Source organism: Haliotis rufescens, unplaced genomic scaffold (assembly GCF_023055435.1).
Source record: "Haliotis rufescens isolate VD_foot unplaced genomic scaffold, xgHalRufe1.0.p SCAF_19, whole genome shotgun sequence".
NCBI classification, from domain to species: domain Eukaryota; kingdom Metazoa; phylum Mollusca; class Gastropoda; order Lepetellida; family Haliotidae; genus Haliotis; species Haliotis rufescens.
Window position 1 is genome coordinate 5,044,287 of NW_025963879.1, and position 16,276 is coordinate 5,060,562.

Genomic DNA, 16,276 nt, shown 5'->3' on the forward strand with positions numbered 1-16,276 from the left:
TTGTAAAACGAGCTGCTAACAAAATCTCTCATAAGCTTTTCATAAAGCACACATGTACTATTAATAATGCGATTTCAGAATATACTCAAAATGGTGAACAACATGGTACAGAACGGATGTTGATTAGGAAGGTGTCAAGACCTATCACATACTTCTCCTTGCATACATATTTCCCATTGAGTGCGTCTTGGCAAGTGCAGTGGTAGGTACATCCATCCTCCCATTCCTGGCCCTGTTGGTACACGTGGCTCTTGTAGATGCAGTGGTCTGATAGAACAGCAACATGTCAGTTACTTCCCAGGTCTGACAACAACATGTCAGTTACATGCCAGGTCTGACAGCAACATGTCAGTTACTTAACAGGTCTGACAGCAACATGTCAGTTACTTAACAGGTCTGACAGCAACATGTCAGTTACTTAACAGGTCTGACAGCAACATGTCAGTTATTTGCCAGGTCTGACAACATGTCAGTTACTTAACAAGTCTGACAACAACATGTCAGTTACTTGCCAGGTCTGACAGCAACATGTCAGTTACTTAACAAGTCTGACAACAACATGTCAGTTACTTGCCAGGTCTGACAGCAACATGTCAGTTACTTAACAGGTCTGACAACAACATGTCAGTTACTTAACAAGTCTGACAACAACATGTCAGTTACTTAACAGGTCTGACAACAACATGTCAGTTACTTAACAAGTCTGACAACAACATGTCAGTTACTTGCCAGGTCTGACAGCAACATGTCAGTTACTTGCCAGGTCTGACAACAACATGTCAGTTACTTAACAGGTCTGACAACAACATGTCAGTTACTTAACAGGTCTGACAACAACATGTCAGTTACTTGCCAGGTCTGACAGCAACATGTCAGTTACTTGCCAGGTCTGACAACAACATGTCAGTTACTTAACAGGTCTGACAACAACATGTCAGTTACTTAACAGGTCTGACAACAACATGTCAGTTACTTAACAGGTCTGACAGCAACATGTCAGTTATTTGCCAGGTCTGACAGCAACATGTCAGTTACTTACCAGGTCTGACAACAACATGTCAGTTACTTAACAGGTCTGACAACAACATGTCAGTTACTTGCCAGGTCTGACAGCAACATGTCAGTTATTTGCCAGGTCTGACAGCAACATGTCAGTTACTTGCCAGGTCTGACAACAACATGTCAGTTACTTAACAGGTCTGACAACAACATGTCAGTTACTTAACAGGTCTGACAACAACATGTCAGTTACTTAACAGGTCTGACAACAACATGTCAGTTACTTAACAAGTCTGACAGCAACATGTCAGTTACTTACCAGGTCTGACAACAACATGTCAGTTACTTAACAGGTCTGACAGCAACATGTCAGTTACTTGCCAGGTCTGACAACATGTCAGTTACTTAACAAGTCTGACAACAACATGTCAGTTACTTAACAGGTCTGACAGCAAAATGTCAGTTACTTAACAGGTCTGACAACAACATGTCAGTTACTTAACAAGTCTGACAACAACATGTCAGTTACTTACCAGGTCTGACAACAACATGTCAGTTACTTAACAGGTCTGACAACAACATGTCAGTTACTTGCCAGGTCTGACAGCAACATGTCAGTTATTTGCCAGGTCTGACAGCAACATGTCAGTTACTTGCCAGGTCTGACAACAACATGTCAGTTACTTAACAGGTCTGACAACAACATGTCAGTTACTTAACAGGTCTGACAACAACATGTCAGTTACTTAACAGGTCTGACAACAACATGTCAGTTACTTAACAAGTCTGACAGCAACATGTCAGTTACTTACCAGGTCTGACAACAACATGTCAGTTACTTAACAGGTCTGACAGCAACATGTCAGTTACTTGCCAGGTCTGACAACATGTCAGTTACTTAACAAGTCTGACAACAACATGTCAGTTACTTAACAGGTCTGACAGCAAAATGTCAGTTACTTAACAGGTCTGACAACAACATGTCAGTTACTTAACAAGTCTGACAACAACATGTCAGTTACTTAACAGGTCTGACAACAACATGTCAGTTACTTAACAAGTCTGACAACAACATGTCAGTTATTTGCCAGGTCTGACAGCAACATGTCAGTTACTTAACAGGTCTGACAGCAACATGTCAGTTACTTAACAGGTCTGACAACAACATGTCAGTTACTTAACAAGTCTGACAACAACATGTCAGTTACTTAACAAGTCTGACAACAACATGTCAGTTACTTAACAGGTCTGACAACAACATGTCAGTTACTTAACAAGTCTGACAACAACATGTCAGTTACTTGCCAGGTCTGACAACAACATGTCAGTTACTTAACAAGTCTGACAACAACATGTCAGTTACTTAACAGGTCTGACAACAACATGTCAGTTACTTAACAGGTCTGACAACAACATGTCAGTTACATGCCAGGTCTGACAGCAACATGTCAGTTATTTGCCAGGTCTGACAAAAACATGTCAGTTACTTGCCAGGTCTGACAGCAACATGTCAGTTACTTGCCAGGTCTGACAGCAACATGTCAGTTACTTAACAGGTCTGACAACAACATGTCAGTTACTTAACAGGTCTGACAACAACATGTCAGTTACTTAACAGGTCTGACAGCAACATGTCAGTTACTTACCAGGTCTGACAACAACATGTCAGTTACTTAACAAGTCTGACAGCAACATGTCAGTTACTTAACAGGTCTGACAACAACATGTCAGTTACTTAACAGGTCTGACAACAACATGTCAGTTACTTAACAGGTCTGACAGAAACATGTCAGTTACTTAACAGGTCTGACAACAACATGTCAGTTACTTAACAGGTCTGACAACAACATGTCAGTTACTTACCAGGTCTGACAACAACATGTCAGTTACTTAACAAGTCTGACAGCAACATGTCAGTTACTTAACAGGTCTGACAACAACATGTCAGTTACTTAACAGGTCTGACAACAACATGTCAGTTACTTAACAGGTCTGACAACAACATGTCAGTTACTTAACAAGTCTGACAACAACATGTCAGTTACTTAACAGGTCTGACAACAACATGTCAGTTACTTAACAGGTCTGACAACAACATGTCAGTTACTTAACAAGTCTGACAACAACATGTCAGTTACTTGCCAGGTCTGACAGCAACATGTCAGTTACTTGCCAGGTCTGACAACAACATGTCAGTTACTTGCCAGGTCTGACAACAACATGTCAGTTACTTAACAGGTCTGACAACAACATGTCAGTTACTTAACAGGTCTGACAACAACATGTCAGTTACTTGCCAGGTTTCACACCAACATGTCAGTTATTTGCCAGGTCCCACAGCAACATGTCAGTTACTTAACAAGTCTGACAACAACATGTCAGTTACTTAACAAGTCTGACAACAACATGTCAGTTACTTAACAGGTCTGACAACAACATGTCAGTTACTTAACAGGTCTGACAGCAACATGTCAGTTACTTAACAGGTCTGACAACAACATGTCAGTTACTTGCCAGGTCTGACAACAACATGTCAGTTACTTGCCAGGTCCCACAGCAACATGTCAGTTACTTAACAGGTCTGACAGCAACATGTCAGTTACTTGCCAGGTCTGACAACAACATGTCAGTTACTTGCCAGGTCTGACAACAACATGTCAGTTACTTGCCAGGTCTGACAGCAACATGTCAGTTACTTAACAAATCTGACAGCAACATGTCAGTTGCTTGCCAGGTCTGACACTAACATAACAGTTACTTGCCAGGTCCCACAGCAACATGTCAGTTATTTGCCAGGTCTGACAGCAACATGTCAGTTACTTAACAGGTCTGACAACAACATGTCAGTTACTTAACAGGTCTGACAACAACATGTCAGTTACTTAACAAGTCTGACAACAACATGTCAGTTACTTAACAGGTCTGACAGCAACATGTCAGTTACTTGCCAGGTCTGACAACAACATGTCAGTTACTTGCCAGGTCTGACAACAACATGTCAGTTATTTGCCAGGTCTGACAGCAACATGTCAGTTATTTGCCAGGTCTGACAACAACATGTCAGTTACTTGCCAGGTCTGACAGCAACATGTCAGTTATTTGCCAGGTCTGACAACAAAATGTCAGTTACTTGCCAGGTCTGACAACAACATGTCAGTTACTTACCAGGTCTGACAACAACATGTCAGTTACTTAACAAGTCTGACAACAACATGTCAGTTACTTAACAGGTCTGACAGCAACATGTCAGTTACTTAACAGGTCTGACAACAACATGTCAGTTACTTGCCAGGTCTGACAGCAACATGTCAGTTACTTGCGAGGTCTGACAGCAACATGTCAGTTACTTAACAAGTCTGACAACAACATGTCAGTTACTTACCAGGTCTGACAACAACATGTCAGTTACTTGCCAGGTCTGACAGCAACATGTCAGTTACTTAACAGGTCTGACAACAACATGTCAGTTACTTAACAGGTCTGACAGCAACATGTCAGTTACTTGCCAGGTCTGACAACAACATGTCAGTTACTTGCCAGGTCTGACAACAACATGTCAGTTACTTAACAAGTCTGACAACAACATGTCAGTTACTTAACAGGTCTGACAGCAACATGTCAGTTACTTAACAGGTCTGACAGCAACATGTCAGTTACTTGCCAGGTCTGACAACAACATGTCAGTTACTTGCCAGGTCTGACAACAACATGTCAGTTACTTAACAAGTCTGACAACAACATGTCAGTTACTTGCCAGGTCTGACAGCAACATGTCAGTTACTTAACAGGTCTGACAGCAACATGTCAGTTACTTAACAGGTCTGACAGCAACATGTCAGTTACTTAACAGGTCTGACAACAACATGTCAGTTACTTAACAGGTCTGACAGCAACATGTCAGTTACTTAACAGGTCTGACAACAACATGTCAGTTACTTAACAGGTCTGACAACAACATGTCAGTTACTTGCCAGGTCTGACAACAACATGTCAGTTACTTAACAGGTCTGACAGCAACATGTCAGTTACTTAACAGGTCTGACAGCAACATGTCAGTTACTTGCCAGGTCTGACAACAACATGTCAGTTACTTAACAGGTCTGACAACAACATGTCAGTTACTTAACAGGTCTGACAACAACATGTCAGTTACTTAACAGGTCTGACAGCAACATGTCAGTTACTTACCAGGTCTGACAACAACATGTCAGTTACATGCCAGGTCTGACAGCAACACCTCAGTGAGCTAGCACAATAAAAACTATGCACGTCGATATATAAATGCAATCTTTTTGAAATACGACGTTAAAGCCCGTTTTATCCCACCTATAATAGATTACCAGTCCCTAAATAATGTCCGAATATATAACAAAAAGTATTTATAAATAATCAACAGTGCCATTTGTTCATGTCCCACCCCTATAATAAACGACCAGTCCCTTGCTAGACTCTGAGTTGTAATCAATGGGCTCATTTCGTGTAATGATCATAAAGTACTTACTGATTGGCGTTGGAGTCTTGCCATCAGGCCCTGGGGTAGGGGTAGGAACTTGTCCAGTGATTGTACCGGGTACAGCTGTAGGGATCATGTTAGGTGACAGGGTGCCAGTAATCTGTCCCTGAGTGGGTACAAACTGACAGGAAGGTATTCTACAGCACTGATCCTTAGGGTCAGTTACTAGGGAGCACTCTGGTGGTAGATTGTCGTATGCCGGACATCTATAATACCAAGTATTGACTGTCACTAACATTGCCAGACATAGAAAATAAACATGTATTATTTCATTTTCTCTAATAGAAAGATACCAAATGCTGACAACATCAAAATGGGTCATATTTCTATTTTTTACATCAACTCTTTAGCTTAGTAAACGTTAATTAAGATGAAATACGAGTTACAAAAAGAGTGTTTCAACCACACAGCTCATAGGTTAGGTTGCATACAAAAATGCACAGATGAATGTTTGGGACCACACTCTTCTTGTTCACTTTAAGTGAAGCATGGTTGTTACAGAACTGGCTCGTCAGATTCTACTTGTGAAACCCCTTCTTGTTGTCTTCAACTGAAGGAATATTGTTCAAAGCGGTGTTTAACAAACTAACTATATATATGGGCATTTTTCATCTCAGTTTTAGCTTTGCCCTTCAAAAACATTCTGCATTAAAACGCATTTGTGTTAAAGCAAAAGAAAAGGGGAAAACAAAACTATTTTCATTAGACTCTCTTGGGGGACAAATTTGGAGTTTCAACTTTCTAAAGATTTTAAGATGTTCAAACCTTTGATGAAATAACAGCTTCTTGGATAAAGTAACTTGAACGAATTCAAAAACGAGTTGAAACAAGTGTCACAAAGTTCAGTTTCATCAATCCGGTGGTTTCTGAATGTTTACAGATCCCGATGACTGACACGCTGCCCATAACATAATTTCACATTAACTTTTATTTAGGTGAACCAAACACCAGACGAGTGTATTGACAGTTTTGAGTTGATTCCCAACTTATGTTTACAACGCTTGTTAGATGTTCCACAACAATTCACACTAACAGTCAGGTTGGAAAAGCCATTTAACAGACTTATAATGGGAAGTTCATGTTGTAGTAGATGAAGTGGGCTGACGAAATGTCAATCAGGTTACCATAGATGAGTTTCTGACCTGTCATTGCAGACGTACAGTCCCTTCACGGAGTCTTCACAGCGACATTGCTTGTCACAGCCATCATTCCATGTGGCACCCTGGAAATACTTGGCGCCATTGTACACACAGTAGGCTGCAAACCAGAATCAGCGTCATGTCATGTACCCACATCTCTCAGCATTGATTCCGTATCGTTATTTCGTGAAATGTCACATATGTACTCTATCTTTGGGTTTCCGAATGCCTAGTGTGGGAGTTCCTGTGTAACTGGAGGTTGAGGAATTGGTGAAATGAGTGAGTACCTGGTATGGGAGTACCTGTGTCACTGGAGGTTGAGGAATTGGTGAAATGAGTGAGTACCTGGTATGGGAGTTCCTGTGTAACTGGAGGTTGAGGAATTGGTGAAATGAGTGAGTACCTGGTATGGGAGTTCCTGTGTAACTGGAGGTTAAGTAATTGGTGAAATGAGTGAGTACCTGGTATGGGAGTTCCTGTGTAACTGGAGGTTGAGGAATTGGTGAAATGAGTGAGTACCTGGTATGGGAGTACCTGTGTCACTGGAGGTTGAGGAATTGGTGAAATGAGTGAGTACCTGGTATGGGAGTTCCTCTGTAACTGGAGGTTGAGGAATTGGTGAAATGAGTGAGTACCTGGTATGGGAGTTCCTGTGTAACTGGAGGTTGAGGAATTGGTGAAATGTGTGAGTACCTGGTATGGGAGTTCCTGTGTAACTGGAGGTTGAGGAATTGGTGAAATGAGTGAGTACCTGGTATGGGAGTTCCTCTGTAACTGGTGAAATGTGTGAGTACCTGGTATGGGAGCTCCTGTGTAACTGGAGGTTGAGGAATTGGTGAAATGAGTGAGTACCTGGTATGGGAGTTCCACTGTAACTGGTGAAATGTGTGAGTACCTGGTATGGGAGTTCCTGTGTAACTGGAGGTTGAGGAATTGGTGAAATGAGTGAGTACCTGGTATGGGAGTTCCTCTGTCACTGGTGAAATGAGTGAGTACCTGGTATGGGAGATCCTGTGTAGCCGGGGGAAGGGGTGAAGTACCCTGGGGGTGGAGTGTTGAGGTTACCATGACCTGACAGAGACCCAGAAGTACCCGTGAAGTCACATGACGGCTTTTTGCAGCAGGGGTCGGTGAAATCTGGGATCAGCGTGCACTGGGGTGGCATATCCGGGAAGCGGGGGCATCTGCATTATAAAACCAGCTGTCACTTATTTCCACAATTCAAATATGTAAAAATGAACATTTGCGTTATTTGAACGGAAACATCGAATTAAACCACTGTTTCGAAGATGTTTGCTTGGAATGTCTCAGAAGAACGTCAAACAATCACATTATTAAAACAGAGCGCCTCTTCACTTTAAGAACTATAGATGAGATGCTAAGTGGAAGTTTGCCCATGTACGTTGGAGAATCTGGCTTCCAGAAATGAACTACCTTTTTGGCAGTGTTGACAATTTACAATTCAGCCGCATGTGACTTCTTACATATCAATACAATTGATATGATCATAAATACAAGTGTCCTTGACAAGAATTTGAAAAACCGTATAATTTCTTTGAAAACAAGATTGAATATAGACAAGACAAAGGTGATAAAACGGATCTTTAATTACCACTGCAACAGTCAACTAGCCAGCATGCATTGTCAGCATGACAATGTAAATACACTATACATGTCAATACATGCCAACCTCAAAGTACGAGCCCCACATTTCTCCTCCTATACATGCAGACAAATAGGAGGACACGGTGTTGCATATCTGTGTACCTTCCCCTTTGACCAATGTTTCAGTCATAATGGTAGATTTGAGGATTGGTATTTCAGTCTAACTGTTGTCTTACCTCTCAGTGCACTTGTACAGACCACTGTCTTCGTCCTGGCACTCGCACTTCAGCTGGCAGCCATCTTGCCATTTGTCACCTTGCTGATACCGTGTGCCCTTGTATTCGCAGTAGCCTAACGGGGACACACAATTAAACAGTTATGAGAGATTGAAAACATCAGAGCTGGTCGTATTTTTGGCTTTGAATACAATATATAACTTTGATATACTTAAATATTTTGAAAACCTAAGATTTTATTAAGAGGCAAAATATGCGTTAGGTTTTTGTGTTTAACTGCACACTGACCGACGCCGGATGGCTTGCCGCCTGGATTCTGGTTGTTGAAATTGCCCGGGCTTAGAACAGGTATATTTCCTTGGCCAGACGTCCCACCAGAGGTTGAGCTGAACATACATTTGGGGACCGTGCAGCACATGGGGTCCTGTGGGTCGGGCACCATACTGCAGTCTGCGGGCACATTGTCGTACTGGGGACATCTATAATAGATCAAGTCAAGATCAGCGAGTTGGTATGGTACTACACGGTGTTACCTATGGCAGGTTGTGTAATGTAGCAAATGAACTGTTGTAACAAACTCACCTGTTCACACATCTGTAGTAACCAGCCCTGGCGTTGTCACAGGTACATTTCAAGCTGCATGCATCATACCACATCTGTCCTTGGTTGTACTTTTGGCCTTTGTAGTCACAAAACGCTAGAAAAATGTATACAGGTGCATGAGATGTAGAAATACATTGGACTAATGAGGACATTCACATAACGTGATGAAACGGACATTTGAAACAAAATTTGACGAAATACATGCTATCCAGACATGCCAGGTTGCAGGGGATACAGGGTTTTCCTCGCACTGCAGAGGTACTGACCTGGGGCGGGCGTGGTGATGACTGGGAGCGTCTGTGGGTATTGTGTGGCCGGCTGGGTGACTGGAGGACGCGTTAGGGTGCCGAACAATTCCCCGTATTTGCCGGTGAAATCACAATGAGGTACCTTACAGCAGGGGTTAGCTGTGTCTTGGATCAGCTTGCAATACGGTTGGGGGAGATTCTCATACTTCAAGCACCTATAGGAAAGATAAAGGTCACCCGCTTCACAGAAATGTTGTGAGCACACTTTATACACGCTAGTAGTGGAGACACACATATGTTCCTGTTATACACTTGTCACATGAGCGCTATATACACCTCAAGCAGGTGAAATATAGATTTACTCATATCGTTCAAAGGTATGTGTTGAATATCCAGCAGGGGAAATATTGAACAGTTGATATGCATAGATCTAGCGTAGCAAAACCTACTACATAATGATTCATCGCAATTTATGTTTCTATCTTACCTTTCGTTACACTTCCATTTCCCGGCCGTGGCATCCTGGCACACACAGTTATAATCACAGCCATCCTGCCATGTTTGACTCTGAGCGTACCGCTGCCCCTTGTACATACAGTACCCTGAAAATACACACGTGCGGTACAGTACCCTGAAAATACACACGTGCGGTACAGTACCCTGAAATACACACGTGCGGTACAGTACCCTCGCAATACACACGTGCGGTACAGCACCCTGAAAATACACACGGGTGCTAAGTACCCTGAAATACACACGTGCGGTACAGTACCCTCAAAATACACACGTGCGGTACAGTACCCTGAAAATACACACGTGCGGTACAGTGCCCTGAAAATACACGCGGGCACTAAGTACCCTGAAAATACACATGTTCGGTACAGTACCCTGAAAATACACACGGGCGGTACTGTACCCTCAAAATACACACGGGCGGGACGGTACCCTGAAAATACACATACACATTTGGGATGCAGTACTATGCAAATTCATATCCACAGGTGCGATATCGATGCCGCACACTTAAGATGCAGTTTAATGATGTATGTAATAAAGATTATGTATTACAGAAGGAAGCTAGGTTGAAGTCAGAAGGAGAGTAATGTACCTATTCCTGATCCAGTGGGCACAACCGCAGGGGCGGTGGGCGGGGCCACGGTGCCACCATTAAAGTTGATAGAGTGCTTCACAGTGAAGGTGCCGGAGATAAGGTCGCCAATACTTGGAGGCTGCACGGCTCCGATGTTCTGAACGTTTGGTCCGTACACTGGGATAGGCAGCTGGCCGGTCAGGGGGTTACAGCCTGGAATCTTACAACAGGGGTCGTTCGGGTCAGCCTTCATGATGCAGTTTTGCGGTATGCCTTGATATGAGGGACATCTGCAATAAACAGTGATTTTGAAATCATGACTTTACAATATAGAGCATAAGTATAATAAGTCTGATAACGTGCAGTACAACAGCACAAGACACATAATTTGTGATCTCGATGCACTAGTTTAACAATCGCAATCACTTACTGGAGACTCATATGTAACATCAACAGTTCTCTCCCGTCACACCTACCTGGCTCTGCATTTATAAAGCCCCTTCGTAGCGTCAGTACAGACACAAGTCTGCTGGCAGCCATCCGTCCACTGTTGACCCTGGACGTACAGATTACCGCTGTACAGACATCCGTCTGAAGTGAAATAGTCGTCATTTCAAAATTCCATGTGCAGATGATATTAATGCTAGGAAATACGATAAAATATGTCCTAATACACCCACATAGAGTACAGCATGAAGGCGAAAGGGCTATACGGCTATTTTTTTAAGGATTCAAACAGGTGCATCTGGCAGCTGACATGGCACTGACATTCACTTTGTTTTGATTCTTTGCATTAGATGTAATCTTAGTATTAAGGTTGACCAAAAGTACTGATGCAGTCAATACATTTAGAGTGTGTGTCACCGTAATGGAATCCTGGCGTTATCCAGTCACTTACTGAGTGTAGGAGCTTGCATGCCGGTACCCCCCGATCCCGGGCCGGGTGTGGCTCCACTAGGGAAGGTTGGGGGGACGTTAATCTGGGAACCGCCTAAACCAGTCACTATAATTCCTCCTCCGTTCCCGATGGATTTGAGGTTAGTAGTGGAGGGGACAAAAGAGCCCCTATCACACACAACAGTCTCGCAGCAGTCCCCGGTCTTCTTCTTGGTGTAACAGCCATTGGGGATGTTGATGTAGCTCGGACACCTTTAAGTAGACGCACAGTAACGTTAAGGTCAGTCCCCTCAAACCAGTACCTACTGCAGCTGAACATACTGTCCACGGGTTCTACTGCCATCTCCTACAGTACTTGGATTGGTACTGGTTCTACTTATAGTTCGTTGTACAACTACTGCGTCCTCTTCCTCGACGTTTACTGCTACCTTTGATCGTGAGGTTCGAGTCCCGGTTTGCTCTGATTATGTCCGTAGGTTTGTCAGCACCATAATACGTGTTAAACTTCTAAGACTTGCATCACTCCGTGTTTTCTTCCCACATTAAGCAGACACAGTGATATAACTGGAATACTGTTCAAAGCAGCTTTGAACCCAACTCACTCACTAACTCACTTGTTGTAGTATAGTATTAGTATAATCACTGGTGGTAGATTATTCTCTTCTATTGCTGTAAATAGCATGTAAATTCCTGCCACTACAGCAGAACAAAATATGTGTAACATAAACATACTTATTACTGCATCTGTAGTATCCAAATGTCGCTTGTTCGCACACACAATCCACGTCACACGAGATGCTCCAGGCTTCGTCCTGATGGTAGGGTTTCCCCTGATAGAAACACACATCTGAAATTGAGAAAAACATCCGGGGTCAATCCTGCCAAGTGTTCTGGGTACATTTTAACTGTTACTTTGAATCGTGATTGTCAGAAATGTTACCTACCATTTGGTCCTGGCTTGGAGAGTCCGTTCTCTGAAATACACAGTGAATGGTTATACTTTGGTAAATAGATACATAGAGGAACAATTAACGATTAAACTTCAAGAAGTATGCATTTCAAGAGTGAGTGAGAACACGGGACCACCTTTACATTTAATGGTTGAATAACGTACCGCACAAATTGCATGTCTTCCTACAGTTGTCAATAGCCCACTGTCTGAAAGGATCCTTGCAGGATGAGGCTTCATACATATTGCAGTTTGTTAGGACATCCTCACACGGCAATGGCTCTTTGGGCTTGTTGGCTAAACAAAATTACGTAGATCTTCAGTCTGGTATATGCAGTGATATTTGAAAGTAGAAATGTGTAGATTATAAACGTAAACTTACAACTGCCGGTACCAGAAGTGGTCCCGCTTCCAGTGAAACTGCCGACCTGCTGGTTGAAGTCACACGATGGTGTTTCACAGCACTGGCCTGGAGACTTGACGAGATGGCAGGAAGAAGGCAGGTTGCTGTACGTTGGGCAGCTGCAATATCACTTGGGAGTCAGGTACTGCTTGGGAATCGGCATTGCTCGAAATAAATACTTTACTGTCCACTACTATACTCTACCATATATGAGGGCGCCAACCCCGAATAACATCTAATTGTTTAACATCTGCTAATCGGAGTCTCATTGCTCAGGCCTGAATCTCGAATACCACTTAACACAACTATGAAAAGCATCGAGAAAAGGGTGCGATTTGAGGTTAATATCGAAAAAAATAAGTTATTATAAAGGAAACCTTTACGTACACCATTACTTTGTTTAAAATGTTGAATGTTAGTATCAACTACAATTCTATTGGCGTCCCGCGTACCACACTAGTAACTCACGAATACCCCCTAATACCCGAACCCTGCGTACCAAACGGCGGTTGATAGCCTCATATATCACATAGCAGTTGGTGTGCAGTTGTCAAAGGCATCTCCCAATGTCTATTTGGCCATTGGTGCTTTCCACATGTACCTGGTCACACCTTGTGACGCATGTTCCATACAGTTTCCAAAGAGCACCAATGGTGGCTGCAGAGTGGTAAACAACGTCCTCCACTTACTAAGACTGGCAGCTGTAAACCCCTCGTTGAGCGTTGATACAGCTACACTTGAAGTCACAGCCCACTTCCCAACTCTCGTCTTGATAGTACTGTTTACCATCGTACACGCACACGCCTGTAGAGAGGTCATACATCGGCATAAGGTACAAACATGCAGTTATGCAGGACACCTATTAGTGAGCAAACATTAATTTTACATTTCTTTTCCAAGTTCTCATGATAAAATTAACGAATCGCAAACTGAAGTCCTGAAAGGCTACAGCTCAATGGCTAATATCTTCATTGTTCAAACTGTTTTTCAACACTATCGATCTAAATCACATGGTAGGTTCGATGCATTTTTCAGAATTTTGCTATTTTGGTGATAGATCTAAATTATGGTTTCTAGTATAGAAGCATTTAGTCTATATATGTTTGACTGAAGGGACGTATTACGGCTGATGTTTTACATGTCCACTAGGTTTTAGGCAAGGTTGTGTAATGAGTCCCTTACTATTCCCAAAGTTTGCATTTAAAATAGAATCATCTTGTGTTCCATGCGTACAGCTACACCCTAACAAAATACAGGTATTTCTGTTGCTATGTCAGATGATATTGTCCTTTTAGCTGTTTGTGTCTATGGGCTGCAAACATGTATTGGTGTCTTAAAATCCTTTTGTGATAACTACCATGTGCCAATTATTTGCGTGTAATCAATTCATGCGTGAAGCAGTCATCCTCAAATGATGTTGTTAGAGAAGAATGAGACTATGTACATATGTGTGTGTTATGACGTACTGGTGTAATATATGACAGGATCACGTCTTGTAAAGGAATGGTATACTGTGGTAGTGGTGAGGCTGACCGCGCAGACAGGACAGCAACAGTTAAACAGTCTATTGTCTACTGGTTTTTGGTATGAACGTGAACAAACATTTGTTAGCAACATTTATACTTCGTCTAACATCTTCTTAAGAATAAGAATGTCACGCAACCCTAGCATCAAGTTCGAAATCAACCATTTATAGTGCATTCAAATAGAATTATATTTAACAGTAATAACTTTCTTTAATATGTAAGAGTGAAATTTCCCTGTTCATTGTTATTCCCACCAGATTCGAAAAAAGAGTCGTCCGCCTCTGTGGTCTAGTGACAAGAGCGTCTACTCGGAAAGCGCCAAGTCGGTGGTTCGATTCCCATATTGTGATGGCTTCAACTGGTCTATCTTCTGTTCGCAACTTAGCTATCTTTACCTATGTAGCAAAGCGGTTGCGACTTGTGTAAATAACGTATGCATTGTATCTTGTACATTAACATTCCCACACACTGTAATGTAGAATGGGCATATGATCTACACTGAAAAGGATTATTCTCGAATTTGTCTGAAGTGATAATGGTAGAACTGTATCCAGACTATAACCGATTGCCACTCACTGATTCCTGTTGGTGTTTTGCCCATCCCTGATCCGGTGTTGGTTGTCACCTTCTGCTGGAAGTTGCATACGGGCTTGAGGCAGCACTGTCCCGGGGTGACCACAAGCGTGCACTGGCCCGGCAGGTCGTTATATATAGGACACCTACACGAAGGTAGTACACATTTACTTAGATCTTCTGAACAGATTAGACAATATGCTGATCATTTTATTCTCTTGGAAACCTATCTTTAGTTATCAAAATGTTTAGAATGTTAATGTGACAATGCTTAAATATTGTCTAAACGTCATATTCGGGCAGCCAATGACCCTCCAGCCCTATACCTCGGTGTTACCGTCGCCGGTGTGAGACGCTACTTTTTAACGCGCAGTGCAGTGAGAGGTCCTCTGCAGAAGCGATGGGCATGTTTACCTTGTTTACTAATATTGCTTGTGACCACACTCCATGTCTCTACTCTCACTCACAGCATCAGTGATGAGTCTAATACGTACTTATTATAGCAGCGGTATTTCCCGGTATTGCCGTTCTCACACACACATTCGTAGTCACAACCGTCGTCCCATCGATCTCCCTGCTTGTACGCCTTTCCCTTGTAGAAACACTGCCCAACTGGCGCAATATCATGGTGTTAGAACATGTTCAGTCAAGTGATAACAGTTGATATCTACAGATATATTCTCGCGCCATGATGCACTCTTACTATTTCGAAACACGGAACATTATTTTAAAAAGTAATGATTTATAACGATAACGGATAATACATCTCACCCTCAACATTTCATACAGCATATTTCCAAAATTCGAAAAATTTATTATACGATCGACTTTTTTTTTATCTCTTGCTATCGACGCGTGTTGGTATATATAATATCATGAGACATCATAGTGAGATTGAAAAGGGTAGACAAAGGTAACGTAGTCATTGTGAATGTTTGTTTGTTTGTTGTATAACGACGCACTCAACAACCTTGAAGGCGGTCTGTAAATAATGGAGTCTATATTAGACAATCTAGTGATTCACATCATGAGCATCGATCTACGCAATTGGGATACGATGACATGAACCAAGAGAGCAAGTTTGACCACCCGATCCCGTCAGTCGGCTCTTAACGACAAGCATAGTCGCCTTTTACGGCAAGCATGGGTTGCTGAAGACCTGATCTGATCCGGATTTTCACGGGTTTAATTGTGAATGATAACTAAACATCACCTGTCGGAAGAACGACAGGAGCACTACAACAGGCTGTAAAACGCAACCCAAACGTTTCTAAACGTGCACGTGCCAGGAACTTCTAATATTGGTTCATTAGAAAAAGGCCAGGGAGATGGAGCTACTCACAGAATCCTGCTGAGATGTCGCCTACAACAAAAACACCCATTGTTTAGTCAGTGTCAGACCAAATCACAGTAAACTGAACAAATTAACCTGTCTGTATGTATATGGTGCCATGTCCGCTATATATATCTGTATGTTGACGGTGTCATGTGCGCT

General features: G+C 42.4%; 1 protein-coding gene across 2 annotated transcripts in view; it reads right to left on the reverse strand.

Moving 5' to 3' along the window:
* LOC124148430 overlaps positions 1–16,276 on the reverse strand; it is a 59,129-nt gene that overhangs the window by 38,281 nt on the left and 4,572 nt on the right. For both annotated transcript variants that reach the window (XM_046519518.2, XM_046519517.2), the window contains exons 10-29: positions 16,124–16,144; positions 15,276–15,393; positions 14,785–14,927; positions 13,372–13,486; positions 12,662–12,801; positions 12,445–12,576; positions 12,275–12,304; positions 12,063–12,177; positions 11,332–11,582; positions 10,910–11,024; positions 10,452–10,723; positions 9,831–9,945; positions 9,362–9,558; positions 9,075–9,189; positions 8,781–8,971; positions 8,493–8,607; positions 7,648–7,835; positions 6,655–6,769; positions 5,501–5,718; positions 153–267 (exon numbers count right to left, since the gene is read on the reverse strand). In XM_046519518.2, the coding sequence (XP_046375474.2) occupies positions 153–267; positions 5,501–5,718; positions 6,655–6,769; positions 7,648–7,835; positions 8,493–8,607; positions 8,781–8,971; positions 9,075–9,189; positions 9,362–9,558; positions 9,831–9,945; positions 10,452–10,723; positions 10,910–11,024; positions 11,332–11,582; positions 12,063–12,177; positions 12,275–12,304; positions 12,445–12,576; positions 12,662–12,801; positions 13,372–13,486; positions 14,785–14,927; positions 15,276–15,393; positions 16,124–16,144 (2,821 nt within the window). The remainder of the gene's footprint in view (positions 1–152; positions 268–5,500; positions 5,719–6,654; positions 6,770–7,647; positions 7,836–8,492; positions 8,608–8,780; positions 8,972–9,074; positions 9,190–9,361; positions 9,559–9,830; positions 9,946–10,451; positions 10,724–10,909; positions 11,025–11,331; positions 11,583–12,062; positions 12,178–12,274; positions 12,305–12,444; positions 12,577–12,661; positions 12,802–13,371; positions 13,487–14,784; positions 14,928–15,275; positions 15,394–16,123; positions 16,145–16,276) is intronic.